Source organism: Ylistrum balloti, unplaced genomic scaffold (assembly GCF_031769215.1).
Source record: "Ylistrum balloti isolate Yb309-2 unplaced genomic scaffold, AGI_CSIRO_Ybal_v1 Utg370566, whole genome shotgun sequence".
Lineage (NCBI taxonomy): Eukaryota > Metazoa > Mollusca > Bivalvia > Pectinida > Pectinidae > Ylistrum > Ylistrum balloti.
In genome coordinates this window covers 564326-586426 of record NW_026782355.1, presented here as the reverse complement: position 1 = coordinate 586426, position 22101 = coordinate 564326, and the positions used below count along the sequence as shown (strand labels likewise).

Genomic DNA, 22101 nt, shown 5'->3' with positions numbered 1-22101 from the left:
GTGTGTGGATTGCTAACATTCAACGATGTGAACAAAAAAGGACTACAACATCATCAAATATTCAAACCACAATGTACACAAAAACTAAACAACGAATGAATAACGGATTTTGTGTGTGTGTGTGTGTGTGTGTGTGTGTGTGTGTGTGTGTGTGTGTGTGTGTGTGTGCGTGTGCGTGTGCGTGTGCGTGCGCGTGCGTGTGTGGGTGTGGGTGTGTGTGAGTGTGTGTTATTTCTTACTTTTACACGTTTGTGGCTGGTCCGCTCATGAATGAGTATTGAATGACTGAAAATGGCGCGAATTAGCTGTCAATGACGTCACGTCATTTCACACAATGTGATATGGGTAGTGATTTGTTAACAAATAAATCGTCATTACATTATCGAATTCATAAATTTAAGTGTTAGTTTTTGTCTTTTGAATCTTATCTAATAAATTAATAATAAGCCTTGATATAGATATTTTTAGTTTCATGCTGGAATGAACGCGCATTCATTCAGTTTGCAAAATGTTTTTTCTTCCATACCAGCATGAAACTAAAACATTCATTTCATAGTACAAACCATAACATGAAAGTTCCCAGGAGGGAGTTGACGGGATTCCCCATGGGTAAAGAGTCTGGTCCATGGTCATATCGTCCTGACCTTGGTTTGAGCAAAGCTGCTGCCACAAACGCGGAACTACCTCCGATTAAATGTACACCGCCGGAACCAGCAATGTCTATTACACCTAGTTTGCGCAAAAAACCTAAATTGTCCCATATCCAGTGTGCTGGTATACAGTACACCACAGTATTGACGCAACTGAAGATGATATATGACGACAGTTTAGTTCGCTCCGCCATTGCACCAGACACAATAGTTGTAGCGGTGGTGGCGAAGGAAAGCTGGAACACAAACGTTGAAAACACCACTCCCATTTGATCCTCATCTGCGTCGACAAAAAAGTGCCCCACACCGCAAAACAAGTTTGCACCTTGATCCTGTCCGAAACTGAGGCCGAACCCAAACGCCCAATACGTCAAACCACCAAAGATGACGTCAGCTGCGTTTTTAACCATGATGTTTACCTCGTTTTTATTAGTCACAGCTCCAGCTTCTAGTAAACCAAAACCTGTAAAAACAAAACTCTATCAACAAAAACTATGATTACTTGTTAAGTCAAATACAGAAATGTAGCCGTGGTTTTGTGATACACTGATTTCAATATTTCAATGTAAATGTGTAGTGAGATAGGCGCATGTCTTGCGGAAATGTACTTTTTAATCATACTAGAAGCTGCTAGAAATCGCTCGTGAATTTGGGAAAAACATTTTGTTACATTTTTTTTCAAATCACACGCTATGGATGTCAACAGCAGAAATAAAATATAAAGTCATTTTTTCTAAATATCACATTTGGAGTATAAATAGAGGTTGAAAAAATATGAATCAGTTTGACCTGTTTCTACAACAATGAAAAAAACCTATTACGACGATACATTGACATTTGACGATATCTGTTGTGACATAATGATATGACCTGTAGTGAAAAACTACTACTTTACGTGCAAAATTGAAAATTTCAGAACTATGTAGGGATGTTATTATTCATTTCAAATCTTAATCAGTGTTATACAGGTTTATCATATTCAAAACAAGAAATCCAAATACAAGGTAATTATTACATAAACTACTGGAAGGTGCTTTTCGCTAGTGTGTAAAGCGTCCGTCCTGTCTACTCGTCCGTTCGTTCACAAGTCACACGTGACTCATTCATTGTCACTGCCGCTGTCGTACGTAAATAGCTCTCAATTCTAAAGTGTGTCAGGTCGTCTGTCCTCACTGTCAGCGTTCCGCATGATGACGTCGACATGCATTATGTAGGCCAGAGTTTACGGTATCAACCAATCAGTTGGATTTAATATTTAATCCACGTATGGGTGAAAATGTTTTGTTAAACAATAATTCTACGATTATTCGATGCATTCGGAGTTGTATAACGCCTGTTATGGTTTAAAGTCATTTTCTTAACATTCTCTATTGACAGTCTTTGTTTTTGAAAGAAAAATCACAAGATAATGAATTAAAGCTACGATTGTGACATAGGGACTAGGAATTTGGATAACTGGAGATACATATAAACATAGTCACAAAATGGTGAAAACAAAAGGGACGTGTTGCTTGGCAATCACAATTTAGAACGAACTTGAGCTATAATTATTTTTTTCCGGGAACATCTTACATGCAATGGTAACTGATTACTGCCGTGAGATATTCATTTGTTGTGTTGTCATAGAAACTGATTACTAACACGGTCACCTTCATCTTATAACACAACCAATAGAAGATGAGAGTGTGACATTACAATGACTACACGGTCACATACATCTTATAACACAACCAGTAGAAAATTTGAGTGTGACGTTTCAATGACTACACGGTCACCTTCATCTTATAACACAACCAGTAGAAGATTGGGGTGTGACGTTTCAATGACTACACGGTCACCTTCATCTTATAACACAACCAGTAGAAGATTGGGGTGTGACGTTTCAAAGACTACACGTTCACCTTCATCTTATAACACAATCAGTAGAGGATTAGAGTGTGACTTTTCAATGACTACACGGTCACCGTCATCTTATAACACAACCAGTTGAAGATTGGGGTGTGACGTTTCAATGACCGACTACACGGTCGCTTTCATCGGAAAAATGGCCAGTGTGATGCATACTTCCACTGTAGTGGAAAAAATGGTAAGGAATCGTTGACGGACTTTCTACAAGGCCTTTCGAATTTTTTGTAAGATAATTAAAGCGTTGCTGAATCGACTACAATTCATTGTTACCATCTTATCTTCGACCTTGGTGCCTATAGGATTATAGTACAGCCGAGAAAGGTGGACAATTCCTTACCATCTCGCACACTACGTATGTAGGTGCTAGTACGCTTCAAACTAGTCATTTGTTTACTAAATATTTACGTGCGATAGGCTATACTGAATATTAACGTGCGATATGCTATACTGAATATTTACGTGTGATATGCTATACTGAATATTTACGTGTGATTTGTTATACTGAATATTTACGTGCGATAGGCTATACAGAATATTTACGTGTGATATGCTATACAGAATATTTACGTGTGATATGCTATAATGAATATTTACGTGTGATATGCTATACTGAATATTTACGTGCGATAGGCTATACAGAATATTTACGTGTGATATGCTATACAGAATATTTACGTGTGATATGCTATACTGAATATTTACGTGCGATAGGCTATACAGAATATTTACGTGTGATATGCTATACAGAATATTTACGTGTGATATGCTATAATGAATATTTACGTGTGATATGCTATACTGAATATTTACGTGCTATACAGATAGGCTATACAGAATATTTACGTGTGATATGCTATACAGAATATTTACGTGTGATATGCTATACTGAATATTTACGTGCGATAGGCTATACAGAATATTTACGTGTGATATGCTATACTGAATATTTACGTACGATAGGCTTTACTGAATATTAACGTGTGATAGGCTATACTAAATAATAATGTGCGATAGGCTATACTGAATATTTACGTGCGATAGGCTATACTGAATATTTACGTGTGATAGGCTTTACTGAATATTTACGTGCGATAGGCTTTACTGAATATTTACGTGCGATAGGCTATACTAAAAAATAATGTGCGATAGGCTTTACTGAATATCTACGTGCGATAGGCTATACTAAATGTTTACGTGCGATAGGCTATACTAAATATTTATGTGCGATAGGCTATTCTGAATATTTACGTGTAATTTGCTATATTGAATATTTACGTGCGATATTCTATACTGAATATTTACGTGCGATAGGCTATACTGAATATTTACGTGTAATTTGCTATATTGAATATTTACGTGCGATATTCTGTACTGAATATTTACGTGCGATAGGCTATACTGAATATTAACATGCGATAGTCTATACTGAATATTTACGTGCGATTGGCTATACAGAATATCTACGTGTGATAGGTTATACTGAATATTTACGTGCGATATGCTATACTGAATATTTACGTGTAATTTGCTATATTGAATATTTACGTGCGATATTCTATACTGAATATTTACGTGCGATGGGCTATACTGAATATTTACGTGCGATATTCTATACTGAATATTTACGTGCGATAGGCTAAACAGAATATTAACGTGCGATAGGCTATACTAAATATTTACGTGTAATAGGTTATACTGAATATTTACGTGCGATAGGCTATACAGAATATCAACCTGCGATAGTCTATACTAAATATTTACGTGTAATAGGTTATACTGAATATTTACGTGCGATAGGCTATAGTGAATATTTACGTGCGATAGGCTATAGAGAATATTAACGTGCGGTAGGCTATACTAAATATTTACGTGCTATAGGCTATACTAAATATTTACGTGCGATAGGCTATACTAAATATTTACGTGCGATAGGCTATGCTGAATATTTATGTGCGATAGGCTATACTAAATATTTACGTGCGGTAGGCTAAACAGAATATTAACGTGCGGTAGGCTATACTAAATATTTACGTGCTATAGGCTATACTAAATATTTACAGGCTTTTGTTCCATTGTCATATCAATGGACCTTGCTGATATTATGCCATTTGCTTGTCCTGGTCCCTGAAAAGTGTTGTACTTTGGAGGTTTTTCGAAGCTGACGGACCCATTAAACACTACAATGTTCTGTGGTAAAAAGCACACCGTTAACTGTTATTATGATGATCGATCAGGGCATTTACGTAGGTGAATGCATTCATGAAATATTTACATATCTCCAGGCCATAACTATAGAACATACTTATACCGCCACCCCTTTGATAAATTATTTAATTCAAATATATTGGATGTTTGTATACCTCCCTGAAGTCAAAAACGGGGACAATAATTTATGATATGTGATGTGTATTAATTTAGAACATCTATATCATATCCAATTAGTGTTGATAAATAGTCGAAAAAGTATCCAAATAGAAATAATGTATTTTAGATGCTATTAAGAATGTATACAATAAACACACTACATTAAAAATGAAAACAAAACAAAACAGATCTGTCCTGTCTCGTATTGTTTTTTTATGAAACATCACAATTACTAGATGTAACATTCATAGTCATCCTTAATGACAGGCCACATCCCTCGTTTGTGATATTATTGATTAATTAAATGTCATTAAGTACAGTAAACATATTAACATTACCATCATGCTGTAGCGGTTTATTCGTACATTCTTATACTAGTTAAACTAAGACGACTCCAGTATCCATTGCAAAATTCTTTTAACTGTATTTTATTAATGAAAATGAAACATATCCTACCAAGTATACTTTGTAAATAGGTGCTAATGTGTTCCTACGGAAGCATATTCCGGCCACGTTGTGTTTTATTTAAATCGAAATTTCGAGATAGTAACTCGAAATTTCGAGTTAATAATCCGAAATTTTTAGATATTAACCAGAAATTTCGAGATAGCAACTCCCCAATTTTGAGTAAGTAACTCGAAATTTCGAGTTAGTAATCCGAAATTTTGAGTTAGTAAGTTGAAATTTCGCGTTGCTATCTCGAAATTTCGGGATAATATCTCAAAATTTCGGATTACTAACTCGAAATTTCGAGTTACTAACCTAAAATTTCGCGATAGAATAAAACACAACGTGGCCGAAATACGTTTCCGTATGTTCCTGCATAGTGCTTCTAATAGACTTCACCGCCCCGTTTGGTTCACTCTCCATCGCACTGTTATATTTGTTAAATGAAAAAATGATGGTGTTCCGTCGATTGATTTATAGATTTTTTTCATTATTTAGCTTTAAAGATACCATCTTTCGTCTCTTAACATTAAAAGCTAATAGCTAATACAGTTTGGTATTGTCTGTGTGACATCAAACTGTTTTCACTTATATTTTAAATTTCAAATACTCGATGTTACCTTTGCAAATTTTTGATTGTGCCGAAAGAAAAGTAAAAAAAACCCAAACAATTGGTTTTAACGAGAGCATTAACCACTATTTTCTGAACCGTTAAAAGTACATGTATATAAGATATTGAATTTTTTTATTCTGTATCATGATAACATATTTGTGATACGTACTTAACTAACGCTAATGAAAACGAGTATTAAATGATACATAATGTTTGGGATATCATCTGACTACTATAATATGGAAAGTATGTGACAACAATAACATGTAAGGTATTATTATATCATTAGTGTTTTATACTACATACATACTAAAGCATTCCATATCCTTCCTAACATCCGTGCTAACGGAAAAGCTCAGAGATAATAAACAGGTTTAAAGTACAATACCGAACATCAGATCGGTACAGAGACAGAAAATAGGACCGAGACTCACTAGTCGATCTTTTTGATCCCTGAAAAATAATGTTTTATTACATGAAAAATAATTAATTTTAAATGATTTGATGTGTACCTATCTACCTACGATTTTAGTCAATCTAGTTTTATTGCATGAAAAATAATTGATTTTCAATGATTGATGTGTACCTATCTACCTACGATTTTAGTCAATCTAGTTTTATTGCATGAAAAATAATTAATTTTCAATGATTGATGTGTACCTATCTACCTACGATTTCAGTAGATACGGTTTTGTTTCGAACATTATCTAATGTTATTAATTTGCTTGTGTTATATCATTGGAATTTAATTAATTTAATAATAGAAAAAGTAAACCGTTCCAAGCCCTCATTTTTATGTATTTCCAACAATACAAAAGTACACAACGGTATGCAGAGCAACTCGTAGCAATTATACATCGTGCTGCACTTTACAGGTAATACACCAATAAACAAACTATGATAAGCGACATCATATGACAATAAACAAAATTACAGTACGTTAATTTAAAATCAGATTGTGACTATCTGTACCTCGTTAAATATTGGTGATGTTACTTTAGTTGTAATTAATTAAATTGAAAAGTATTCGCTTTAATATATTAAAATGATTCCGCTTTTCGAAAGGGGCCAAATTAAATAGTGTTATTTTGGGTAAGAAACATTGAAACACTTCTACTTAAGTTCGACAGGGTTTAGAGTTCATCGACTATCAAATTTCTTAATATAAATGACACTTTCGAGGTCACAGGGGTCAATTTGGTTAAATATTTAAACTTACTTTCTTCTGATGATCGATAGGGTTTAAACTTCAAAAGAGCTTTTTTGGGCAACAAAGTTTGAAAAAACGTCTTTCACGTTCTACAAGGTGTAGAATATTGATACTTTATATGTGTTAACTGGAAAGGAACTTTCTAAATTGTCTAAATTGTCTGATATAACACTAGAAAAAGTTGTAAAACTGCATGGAATGTGCTCATCTTCACTGGATGCATTGAAGACACATCAATCCACTTCGTGCATAAAACAGTCTGAACATTGAAGACACATCAATCCACTTAGTACATAAAACAGTCGGAACATTGAAGACACATCAATCCACTTAGTGCATCAAACAGTCTGAACATTGAAGACACATCAATCCACTTTGTACATAAAACAGTCTGAACATTGAAGACACATCAATCCACTTAGTACATAAAACAGTCTGAACATTGAAGACACATCAATCCACTTAGTACATAAAACAGTCTGAACATTGAAGACACATCAATCCACTTAGTACATAAAACAGTCTGAACATTGAAGACACATCAATCCACTTTGTACATAAAACAGTCTGAACATTGAAGACACATCAATCCACTTTGTACATAAAACAGTCTGAACATTGAAGACACATCAATCCACTTAGTACATAAAACAGTCTGAACATTGAAGACACATCAATCCACTTTGTACATAAAACAGTCTGAACATTGAAGACACATCAATCCACTTAGTACATAAAACAGTCTGAACATTGAAGACACATCAATCCACTTAGTACATAAAACAGTCTGAACATTGAAGACACATCAATCCACTTAGTACATAAAACAGTCTGAACATTGAAGACACATCAATCCACTTAGTACATAAAACAGTCTGAACATTGAAGACACATCAATCCACTTAGTACATAAAACAGTCTGAACATTGAAGACACATCAATCCACTTTGTACATAGAACAGTCTGAACATTGAAGACACATCAATCCACTTAGTACATAAAACAGTCTGAACATTGAAGACACATCAATCCACTTAGTACATAAAACAGTCTGAACATTGAAGACACATCAATCCACTTAGTATATAAAATAGTCTGAACATTGAAGTTTTCATTTTCAAATTTTTGACTTTGAAATTCTTGCTAAGTCATTTTATTAGAAAGAAAGTAAGTTGTATCTAAATCCTGAAAAGTGAAAAAGTAGCGAACAACACCTTTCAATACCACATTAAGTATAATCTCCTGTGTGTGCTTAAACAAGGCATTATGGGAAATTACAACAAAAGAGCAGAAACTGCTCATAAGATTGAGTGACGAAGACTTAAAGATGGCGACGTTTGATAATTAACCCCGACAACCGAAATAAAGAGCAGCATTTTCGTTTTGAACAGACATTATAAAGCTATCAAATATTGATGTTACAGCAGGTAATTTCAACGCCATAACTATGTGAGAGTATGGACCCCAGATAGTGGGTCCCAGTAGAGAATTACCCGGGAATATGATGGTGGAATTAAAATAATCGATAAATCATTGGAACTGGAACCATAATGGTATTATATTCAATAACATAGAGGACGGCATATTGAGTTTAATATTATCTTAAGTGTTATTAATTATAGGTCGAGGTGATGTGTAAGGTATTACATTCAGTGATATTATGTATAGGTCGAGGTGTCCATCGTGTAAGGTATTACATTCAGTGATATTATGTATAGGTCGAGGTGTCCATCGTGTAAGGTATTACATTCAGTGATATTATGTATAGGTCGAGGTGTCCATCGTGTAAGGTATTACATTCAGTGATATTATGTATAGGTCGAGGTGTCCATCGTGTAAGGTATTACATTCAGTGATATTATGTATAGGTCGAGGTGTCCATCGTGTAAGGTATTACATTCAGTGATATTATGTATAGTAAGTGTAAGGTATTACATTCAGTGATATTATGTATAGGTCGAGGTGTCCATCGTGTAAGGTATTACATTCAGTGATATTATGTATAGGTCGAGGTGTCCATCGTGTAAGGTATTACATTCAGTGATATTATGTATAGGTCGATGTGTCCATCGTGTAAGGTATTACATTCAGTGATATTATGTATAGGTAAGGTATTACATTCAGTGATATTATGTATAGGTCGATGTGAAGTGTCCATCGTGTAAGGTATTACATTCAGTGATATTATGTATAGGTCGAGGTGTCCATCGTGTAAGGTATTACATTCAGTGATATTATGTATAGGTCGAGGTGTCCATCGTGTAAGGTATTACATTCAGTGATATTATGTATAGGTCATTCAGTGATATTATGTATAGGTGTGTCCATCGTGTAAGGTATTACATTCAGTGATATTATGTATAGGTCGATCGTGTGTCCATAAGGTATTACATTCAGTGATATTATGTATAGGTCGTAAGGTATTACATTCAGTGATATTATGTATAGGTCGAGGTGAAGTGTCCATCGTGTAAGGTATTACATTCAGTGATATTATGTATAGGTCGAGGTGTCCATCGTGTAAGGTATTACATTCAGTGATATTATGTATAGGTCGAGGTGTCCATCGTGTAAGGTATTACATTCAGTGATATTATGTATAGGTCGAGGTGTCCATCGTGTAAGGTATTACATTCAGTGATATTATGTATAGGTCGAGGTGTCCATCGTGTAAGGTATTACATTCAGTGATATTATGTATAGGTCGAGGTGTCCATCGTGTAAGGTATTACATTCAGTGATATTATGTATAGGTCGAGGTGTCCATCGTGTAAGGTATTACATTCAGTGATATTATGTATAGGTCCCATCGTGTAAGGTATTACATTCAGTGATATTATGTATAGGTCTAGGTGATGTGTCCATCGTGTAAGGTATTACATTCAGTGATATTATGTATAGGTCCATCGTGTAAGGTGTCCATCGTGTAAGGTTTACATTCAGTGATATTATGTATAGGTCGATGTTATGTGTCCATCGTGTAAGGTATTACATTCAGTGATATTATGTATAGGTCGAGGTGTCCATCGTGTAAGGTATTACATTCAGTGATATTATGTATAGGTCGATGTGAAGTGTCCATCGTGTAAGGTATTACATTCAGTGATATTATGTATAGGTCGAGGTGTCCATCGTGTAAGGTATTACATTCAGTGTAAGGTATTACATTCAGTGATATTATGTATAGGTCGAGGTGTCCATCGTGTAAGGTATTACATTCAGTGATATTATGTATAGGTCCATCGAAGGTATTACATTCAGTGATATTATGTATAGGTGAAGTGTCCATCGTGTAAGGTATTACATTCAGTGATATTATGTATAGGTCGAGGTGTCCATCGTGTAAGGTATTACATTCAGTGATATTATGTATAGGTCGAGGTGTCCATCGTGTAAGGTATTACATTCAGTGATATTATGTATAGGTCGAGGTGTCCATCGTGTAAGGTATTACATTCAGTGATATTATGTATAGGTCGAGGTGTCCATCGTGTAAGGTATTACATTCAGTGATATTATGTATAGGTCGAGGTGTCCATCGTGTAAGGTATTACATTCAGTGATATTATGTATAGGTCGAGGTGTCCATCGTGTAAGGTATTACATTCAGTGATATTATGTATAGGTCGAGGTGTCCATCGTGTAAGGTATTACATTCAGTGATATTATGTATAGGTCGAGGTGTCCATCGTGTAAGGTATTACATTCAGTGATATTATGTATAGGTCGAGGTGTCCATCGTGTAAGGTATTACATTCAGTGATATTATGTATAGGTCGAGGTGTCCATCGTGTAAGGTATTACATTCAGTGATATTATGTATAGGTCGAGGTGTCCATCGTGTAAGGTATTACATTCAGTGATATTATGTATAGGTCGAGGTGAAGTGTCCATCGTGTAAGGTATTACATTCAGTGATATTATGTATAGGTCGATGTGAAGTGTCCATCGTGTAAGGTATTACATTCAGTGATATTATGTATAGGTCGAGGTGTCCATCGTGTAAGGTATTACATTCAGTGATATTATGTATAGGTCGAGGTGTCCATCGTGTAAGGTATTACATTCAGTGATATTATGTATAGGTCGAGGTGTCCATCGTGTAAGGTATTACATTCAGTGATATTATGTATAGGTCGAGGTGTCCATCGTGTAAGGTATTACATTCAGTGATATTATGTATAGGTCGAGGTGTCCATCGTGTAAGGTATTACATTCAGTGATATTATGTATAGGTCGAGGTGTCCATCGTGTAAGGTATTACATTCAGTGATATTATGTATAGGTCGAGGTGTCCATCGTGTAAGGTATTACATTCAGTGATATTATGTATAGGTCCATCCATCGTGTAAGGTATTACATTCAGTGATATTATGTATAGGTCGAGGTGTCCATCGTGTAAGGTATTACATTCAGTGATATTATGTATAGGTCGAGGTGTCCATCGTGTAAGGTATTACATTCAGTGATATTATGTATAGGTCCCATCGTGTAAGGTATTACATTCAGTGATATTATGTATAGGTCGAGGTGTCCATCGTGTAAGGTATTACATTCAGTGATATTATGTATAGGTCGAGGTGTCCATCGTGTAAGGTATTACATTCAGTGATATTATGTATAGGTCGAGGTGTCCATCGTGTAAGGTATTACATTCAGTGATATTATGTATAGGTCGAGTTTTCGATAGTGTATGTTATTAGTTTGAGTGATATTATGTATAGGTCGAGGTGTCCATCGTGTAAGGTATTACATTCAGTGATATTATGTATAGGTCGATGTGAAGTGTCCATCGTGTAAGGTATTACATTCAGTGATATTATGTATAGGTCGATGTGAAGTGTCCATCGTGTAAGGTATTACATTCAGTGATATTATGTATAGGTCGAGGTGTCCATCGTGTAAGGTATTACATTCAGTGATATATGTACAGGTCGAGGTTCAGTGAAGGTATTCAGTGATATTATGTATAGGTCGAGGTGTCCATCGTGTAAGGTATTACATTCAGTGATATTATGTATAGGTCGAGGTGTCCATCGTGTAAGGTATTACATTCAGTGATATTATGTATAGGTCGAATTGGAGCTTAAAGTTTGTTTCAGGTGCACGTATTTGAAAGTGGAAAAAATTGCTTCCGCTTGCAAGCACGAACTAGTTAAAGATTCCAAGACGATGACTTTGCCTTTCTGGTTAGCTCCCTAATATGTCTTCAGCATCTTCGTCTGTCAGTTTATCTGATGCCATGGATGTGACCACCAATATTTCACTAGCAACAGCTACTGTTACTGCCCCTACTCCACAGGATGTATTTCCCCTTAATCTCCAACTGTCTACTAGAACCTCGAAGACTCTGTCAAGCTTCACTAACTGCACAGATAACGATAGTTCTGTCACTTCTGAAACACTCATAACAAGGCCTAAATCTGCCACTTGCATATCCCAGATCAATAACTTTGTTGCGAATCATATATAACAAAACACACTTCAAAAACAAAACAAAAAAATTATCAATAGTCACCCCAAGAGAACGTCACCCAAGAGAACATCTTTGTTGCGAATCATATATAACAAAACACACTTCAAAAACAAAACAAAAAAATTATCAATAGTCACCCCAAGAGAACTTCACCCCAAGAGAACTTCACCCCAAGAGAGCTTCACCCAAGAGAACATCACCCCAAGAGAACGTCACCCAAGAGAACATCTTTGTTGCGAATCATATATAACAAAACACACTTCAAAAACAAAACAAAAAAATTATCAATAGTCACATATCAAATTACTGCATTAATTTCTTGTCGAAAACAATGATATGCCAGAAATATTAAACATTCCAGCAACAGAGTTAGAAAAATACCTGATGAAGTTTTGTGTGTGTGTGCATCAACGAAATAGGACAGGATGTCAACACAGCTAACTAAGGGGAATATTAGGATCATGGAGAGAGATCTCAAAGGGCACAGGTATGGAGCAAATGTAATATCCGGGCATGACTTTGCTGTCAATCAAAAACCCAGACATTCATCCTGAGAGGTTTCTACGTGGACCAATAGGAAAACTAAATTTTCAAATCTTATGATAAAAATAACAACTACCGGGTGTGAACTCTAAACGTTTGATAAAAACAAGTGTCCGTAAGACACAAGCTGTCCACATAACCGGACACAAAACGCCCAATCAATTAATACCTATCGCTATTTGGACAGTCAGCAAAATCTATGTCAGTCATCTTATCAAATACTGAAGCCTGACATACTCCACATCTACATTTTAAGAATAAACAACACAGAAATGCACAACATGTACGTGTGGGAAAATCCTGAAAACACAATCAGTTAAATATTCAGTGGAGGCAATATTAAAAGCGGAACATTCAACATTTCTATTAACAATAGCCCCAGTGTTTTAAAATGATCCTGTGTCATATATGACATTGGTTAGCTAATTATGGGATGATATACTTGTTTTTATGCATATATTGGAGATTAGATTATTAAATTTTGTTTTTACACGAGACGCAACCTATTCTACAATAGTTTGAATGTTGTAATATATCAACGAAATTTAACTCCAGACTTGCAAAAGTTTGTTAGAAACGTTCCCTCACATTGCCTTGGCCAATCAAAACGCTCCTTTCTACCATTGACGACGAGGATGTCGATTGTTTCGAGTCAGAATGTAGGATGAGGCATATTATTTGTCTAAATTGTTGTTTATAGTGATTCCTGGTGTACATACCATAAATTCGTCATATCTATCTCTGAATGGTAAAGGTATTTGTTCACCAAAGTAAATCAATAAAACAACGGACATCGGAGAATGGTATCGACAAGAGATCATGACAGAAAACTCATCCGAAGTTGTCAGTGCGTTTCTTTCAAATGGAGATTGGGATTTATGTATCATTCTCTACAGAATTATCTGGTAAAGGCAGGAGACAATACTATGCAATATGATTCCATTACGTTGTAATATTAACGACTGAAATTCCTGGATTGAGAACATCGCCTGCTGTTACGGTTATCGTCTTTGTCGACATTCGGAAATTTTGCCTCCCTTCAAAAGTGAACGGGAATATGTCAAAGATTATCATTAACATACTCTCCACTTTACATTTCGATGACACATTAAAGAATATCGTTATAATATTTTTTTTTTGGTATGGCAGACAAGTGAGGTATTTGTGGTGTTTTAGAGACTTTTGTTTGGTATGGCAGACAAGTGAGGTATTTGTGGTGTTTTAGAGACTTTTGTGTGGTATGGCAGACAAGTGAGGTATTTGTGGTGTTTTTAGAGACTTTTGTGTGGTATGGCAGACAAGTGAGGTATTTGTGGTGTTTTAGAGACTTTTGTGTGGTATGGCAGACAAGTGAGGTATTTGTGGTGTTTTAGAGACTTTTGTGTGTCATGGCAGACAAGTGAGGTATTTGTGGTGTTTTAGAGACTTTTGTGTGGTATGGCAGACAAGTGAGGTATTTGTGGTGTTTTAGAGACTTTTGTGTGGTATGGTGACAAGTGAGGTATTTGTGGTGTTTTAGAGACTTTTGTGTAGTATGGCAGACAAGTGAGGTATTTTGTGGTGTTTTAGAGACTTTTGTGTGGTTTGGCAGACAAGTGAGGTATTTGTGGTGTTTTAGAGACTTTCGTGTGGTATGGCAGACAAGTGAGGTATTTTGTGATGTTTGAGAAATATTTTGGTGGTATGGTCGACAAGTGAGGTATTTTGTGGTGTTAAAGCCCCAATATACGTAACATTCACCAAAAATTTAGTGTAGAATCACACATAATTATTGAGATATTCTTTAAGATGTAGTTAAAATTAAGTTATTCAAACAATAGTTACCATGACTTTGTGCATAAAGTATTGATATATGAGCAGTTGAATCTCGCTATTTGTAAACACATCTCCATTTTAAACACGCCGCCATCGAAATTACGATTGTTGCCGAACCACGTTGGAAAGTTCATGGCCTGATCTTGCGAGAGTTGAGGTTTCTACTTATAGAGGAAGCACATGCAGATATGTCTACGGTAAGTTTTTGTTTACAAACATTGTTTGCGAAGTCTTGTCGTAGACTTGAGGTATTCCTGTGATAAACATTCTGTTTTTGGGAAATTATTAGAAGGAATAATTAGTTTAGAAACGATACGACGCACAATTATAACGTAAGAATCTAGAACTGGCCTGATGTATGATTGGAAAAAAAGGAAGCGACAGGTCATCTTTTCTTAGCTGTGTCTGCCATGTTTACACACGCGGAATATGCGCATGCGCAATGTCATCGCTACGAGCGGTAATGTATGAATTATTGTGGGTCCCACATTGTTTATTTTCCGATTTTTTCAATTTTTATTTAAATTGAAAACAGTCAGTTTTATTTTCTTTAATTAAAGGAAAGTATTTGTTTTGTTTTGTTGGAAAATAAGATAAAGTTTGTTTTTTATAGTGATTTTTACATATATTGGGGCTTTAAAGGAACATTGCGATCAGATTAGTAAAGTTTGTTAATCATCTGTCTACATAAATGTAACAAAAAGACCAAAACTTGGAACATATGATAGACATTAGGGATATATCTTTCTGTCTACATATGATAGACATTAGGGATATATCCTTCTGTCTACATAAGATAGACATTTGGGGTGTATCCTTCTGTCAACATATGATAGACATTAGGGATATATCCTTCTGTCAACATATGACAGACATTAGGGATATATCCTTCTGTCAACATATGATAGACATTAGGGATATATCCTTCTGTCTACATAAGATAGACATTAGGTATATATATCTTTCTTTCTACATATGACAGACATTAGGGATATATATCCTTCTGTCTACATATGACAGACATTAGGGATATATCCTTCTGTCAACATATGATAGACATTAGGGATATATCCTTCTGTCAACATATGACAGACATTAGGGATATATCCTTCTGTCTACATATGACAGACATTAGGGATATATCCTTCTGTCTACATATGACAGACATTAGGGATATATCCTTCTGTCTACATAAGATAGACATTTGGGGTGTATCCTTCTGTCTACATATGACAGACATTAGGGATATATCCTTCTGTCTACATATGACAGACATTAGGGATATATCCTTCTGTCTACATAAGATAGACATTTGGGGTGTATCCTTCTGTCTACATATGACAGACATTAGGGATATATCCTTCTGTCTACATATGACAGACATTAGGGATATATCCTTCTGTCAACATATGACAGACATTAGGGATATATCATTCTGTCTACATATGACAGACATTAGGGATATATCCTTCTGTCAACATATGACAGACATTAGGGATATATCCTTCTGTCTACATATGACAGACATTAGGGATATATCCTTCTGTCAACATATGACAGACATTAGGGATATATCCTTCTGTCTACATATGACAGACATTAGGGATATATCCTTCTGTCTACATATGACAGACATTAGGGATATATCCTTCTGTCTACATATGATAGACATTAGGGATATATCCTTCTGTCTTCATATGATAGACATTAGGGATATATCCTTCTGTCAACATATGACAGACATTAGGGATATATCCTTCTGTCAACATATGACAGACATTAGGGATATATCCTTCTGTCTACATATGACAGACATTAGGGATATATCCTTCTGTCTACATATGATAGACATTTGGGATATATCCTTCTGTCTACATATGACAGACATTAGGGATATATCCTTCTGTCTACATATGACAGACATTAGGGATATATCCTTCTGTCAACATATGACAGACATTAGGGATATATCCTTCTGTCTACATATGACAGACATTAGGGATATATCCTTCTGTCAACATATGACAGACATTAGGGATATATCCTTCTGTCTACATATGACAGACATTAGGGATATATCCTTCTGTCTACATATGACAGACATTAGGGATATATCCTTCTGTCTACATAAGATAGACTTTTGGGGTATATCCTTCTGTCTACATAAGATAGACATTTGGGGTGTATCCTTCTGTCTACATATGACAGACATTAGGGATATATCCTTCTGTCAACATATGACAGACATTAGGGATATATCCTTCTGTCTACATATGACAGACATTAGGGATATATCCTTCTGTCTACATATGACAGACATTAGGGATATATCCTTCTGTCTACATAAGATAGACTTTTGGGGTATATCCTTCTGTCTACATAAGATAGACATTTGGGGTGTATCCTTCTGTCTACATATGACAGACATTAGGGATATATCCTTCTGTCTACATATGATAGACATTAGGGATATATCCTTCTGTCAACATAAGATAGACTTTTGGGGTATATCTTTCTGTCTACATATGATAGACATTAGGGATATATCCTTCTGTCAACATAAGATAGAATTTTGGGGTATATCCTTCTGTCTACATAAGATAGACATTTGGGGTGTATCCTTCTGTCAACATAAGATAGACTTTTGGGGTATATCTTTCTGTCTACATAAGATAGACTTTTGGGGTATAGCTTTCTGTCTACATATGAAAGACATTTTGGATATATCATTCATGCTCTTGTAAAAGCAACTTCGCCATCTCGTCCATGTTTGTTGTCTGCGTCGTATTATGTAATTTAATCAGACGATCAATCTTTATAAATATTGATCACATAACAGTTTTGTTTACTCCTGTGTACTAACCGTGGCATTCTACTAGACGCGGTATTAGCTTTTCATCAATGTTTCTTGTAGGTTATAAACATTGTGGATACGTTGACATTTCACATGATGAATACAGTTTTATATACTTTCTAGATACACGTATATTTTACATTAAGAATACGCTCGTATTTTATATTCCGGTTACAGTCACATTGCACAATCCGGATATAGTCAGGGTAGGTTACGTTCTAGAAAGCCGGTATGGTAACATCGGTAGAAGGTATGTTCCAAGTTTTGGTCTTTTTGTTATATTTATGTAGACAGATAATTAACAAACTTTACTAATCCGATCGCAAATGTTCCTTTAACACCACAAAATACCTCACTTGTCGACCATACCACCAAAATGTTTCTCAAACATCACAAAATACCTCACTTGTCTGCCATACACAACAAAAGTCTCTAAAACACCACAAATACCTCACTTGTGTGTCATACCCAAATGAAATCTCTTAAACACCACAAAATACCTCACTTGTCTACCATACCAAACAAAAGTCTCTAAAACACCACAAAATACCCCACTTGTCTGCCATACCAAACAAAAGTCTCTAAAACATCACAAAATACCTCACTTGTCTGCCATACCAAACAAAAGTCTCTAAAACATCACAAAATACCTCACTTGTCTGCCATACCAAACAAAAGTCTCTAAAACATCACAAAATACCTCACTTGTCTGCCATACCAAACAAAAGTCTCTAAAACACCACAAAATACCTCACTTGTCTGCCATACCAAACAAAAGTCTCTAAAACACCACAAAATACCTCACTTGTCTGCCATACCTAACAAAGGTCCCTGAAACACCACAAAATACCTCTCTTGTCTGCCATACCTAACAAAGGTCCCTGAAACACCACAAATACCTCACTTGTCTGGCATACCTAACAAAGGTCCCTGAAACACCACAAATACCTCACTTGTCTGTCATACCTAACAAAGGTCCCTGAAACACCACAAATACCTCACTTGTCTGTCATACCTAACAAAGGTCCCTGAAACACCACAAATACCTCATTTGTCTGGCATACCTAACAAAGGTCCCTGAAACACCACAAATACCTCACTTGTCTGTCATACCTAACAAAGGTCCCTGAAACACCACAAGTACCTCACTTGTCTGTCATACCTAACAAAGGTCCCTGAAACACCGAAAAACACCTCACTTACGGGCTCTACTTACGCATGCGATATATCACTTTAAGAAAGTGAACACGGATCTACTTTGAGAGTAGTTAAAACCACATGAGTTTTGTATATTACCGGTGTTACATACCTCTGGGCAGTTTTCAAATGTTCTAATCAAATATAACATCAGCTGAAACATTTTACTGCTTAATTACGGAGGATGTAAAATGTTAAGGATAGGGCGTGTGATTTGCGGACAGCATGACCTTCAATGACTAAGAAAATGGATAACTTCGATGAAAATAACTATCTTTAATTGAAGCAATCATATGTTTTTATATTTAGCTTTAAAAGCTTGATGTCGCTTTTCAGACTGAGGTATGGATGCTGGATCCTTTGTTTGCCGACCTGTTTTAGCCATGTGCCTATTATCACCTTGTCACATCCATCTTCGTGAAACAGGTATATTGTTACTATGATATATGGGTATAGACTCATCCAATAACATTGTTGGTTTTGTAATCGACATTAAACAATCTATAAATAGCAACGCTATGTGCATTCTTGTAAAGTAATGTCGACAGTAGATTCCTAACAATAATCAGTATTTATGATTTTAAAGATTAAGTCAACATGTTTTTCTTCTATTTCTTGTTTATTTATTTTATTTCGAACGTTCTGAGTATACATAATGTTTGTCTTGGTTCAATGATTCAATGTCTGATGCAATGCTGCCATATATGTATGTAACCTTGTTTAATTGTTAATGGAAGAGGTCGTTCCTAAGTTGTTTAACTTGTGTCCAATTCCATTTGATTTTTGGTCAAATAAGATATGTTTAAACTAAACATGGTCGAGGTCGATAGTCAGAACTCCTTCTTGTATAAAAACATAAAACTTTTAGCGACCCGTGTATGTATCGGTAGTCAGACAATGATTTATATACAAGAATGCGATAGTTATGAATGCTACATCGATAAAAAGAAACAAGTATTTAAATGTTGTAAATTAAATATTTCCATTAATATTTCTCCACATCTTTACTTTGCAGCATATTTACAATGGTATCAACTATACAGATTCTCTCTAGACATAGAGTTGTAAACTTACAGTTTCCACCAATCTCACGGAAGTTTCTTTATATTAACATGTTTAAAATGACATCGTCATATCAATACTGTAAAATTAAAAAACAAAAATTGACTAGTTAGTTTATATAAATGTTGGACATGCACTGAAGGATGAGATGACTACAGGGTTTAATGTTTTTAAACTATTCCTGGTCATATCTACCTTCTGACTATACATACCCGACTGCATGGTGAATATGATGAAGGAGCTGGTCAGTATCCAGGTAGCGTCGTCCCATGTTATATTCACCTGGTCAGAGGATTGGGAAGTAGTATTGGTAGCAACCATTACATTCGTGGTTGTCATTTTTAAATAATATTTATCACAATCACTGAATTAATCTTTGCCATTAGGAATCACCTTGTCATCCGTTATAACAACGAAACATAAATTCCATCACAAAGTAAATCCCTCCTGATCGTGATAATGAACACTTCGTATTTCTCCTGAAATATCAAGATTGGTATATAATTCATTTACTCTTTTAACTAATGATCTCTATCTTGATCATTTTGAATTTTCCTCGACCGCCCTCTTGGTTTTACAATTAAAGGCAATGATCAGTATGAGGAGATGTGGTTAAATCCATCTTATATCTTTTGTAAAGTCTTCAGTATAGTAGACACTACCGGCTGACTTGTAGTCCAAGATGTTTGCCATAAATTGCCTTAATCTGTTCAAATAGTCACACGGCTCGGAATATCAATATATACATGGTGTCTTGGAAATCATTCAACGACAGTACGGACAAGAAAATAGTACATGTATATAATTTGAGGGTAAGTGCACCTGCCTACCTGGTTTTGGTAATTGAAATATATCACTGGTGTATCAATATTTTCATAAGATAATTAGATTCCCCTATCAGACTTCCATACTTTAGGTTCATCATCACTGAAGGAGTCTAGAAGGACGGATTTATCATTTACTTCCATATGTTATTCTGAACTGAAAATTAATAATGAGAACTATAACATCACAATGCATTGATAATGAGAACTATAACATGATAATGTATTGATAATGTTGACTATAACATCACAATGTATTGTTAATGTTGACTATAACATGAAAATGCATTGATAATGTTGACTATAACATCACAATGCATTGATAATGTTGACTATAACATCACAATGCATTGATAATGTTGTCTATTACATCACAATACATTGATAATGTTGACTATAACATCACAATGCATTGATAATGTTGACTATAACATCACAATGCATTGATAATGTTGACTATAACATGAAAATGCATTGATAATGTTGACTATAACATCACAATGCATTGATAATGTTGACTATAACATGATAATGTATTGTTAATGTTGACTATAACATGATAATGTATTGTTAATGTTGACTATAACATGATAATGTATTGTTAATGTTGACTATAACATCACAATGCATTGATAATGTTGACTATTACATCACAATGCATTGATAATGTTGACTATAACATCACAATGCATTGATAATGTTGACTATAACTATTACATCACAATGCATTGATAATGTTGACTATAACATCACAATGCATTGATAATGTTGACTATAACATCACAATGCATTGATAATGTTGACTATTACATCACAATGCATTGATAATGTTGACTATAACATGATAATGCATTGATAATGTTGACTATAACATGATAATGTATTGTTAATGTTGACTATAACATGATAATGTATTGTTAATGTTGACTATAACATGATAATGTATTGTTAATGTTGACTTTAACATCACAATGCATTGATAATGTTGACTATAACATCACAATGCATTGATAATGTTGATTATTACATCACAATGCATTGATAATGTTGACTATTACATCACAATGCATTGATAATGTTGACTATTACATCACAATGCATTGATAATGTTGACTATAACATCACAATGCATTGATAA

At 35.0% G+C, this 22101-nt stretch overlaps 1 protein-coding gene across 1 annotated transcript in view; it reads right to left on the bottom strand.

Moving 5' to 3' along the window:
* Positions 1-20478, bottom strand: part of LOC132556379 (putative ammonium transporter 3) — a 30753-nt gene extending 10275 nt beyond the window's left edge. Inside the window, exons 1-2 of the mRNA XM_060220786.1 lie at positions 20352-20478; positions 564-1113 (exon numbers count right to left, since the gene is read on the bottom strand). Coding sequence (XP_060076769.1) covers positions 564-1113; positions 20352-20478 — 677 coding nt within the window. The remainder of the gene's footprint in view (positions 1-563; positions 1114-20351) is intronic.
* Between the last annotated feature and the right edge of the window lie 1623 nt (positions 20479-22101).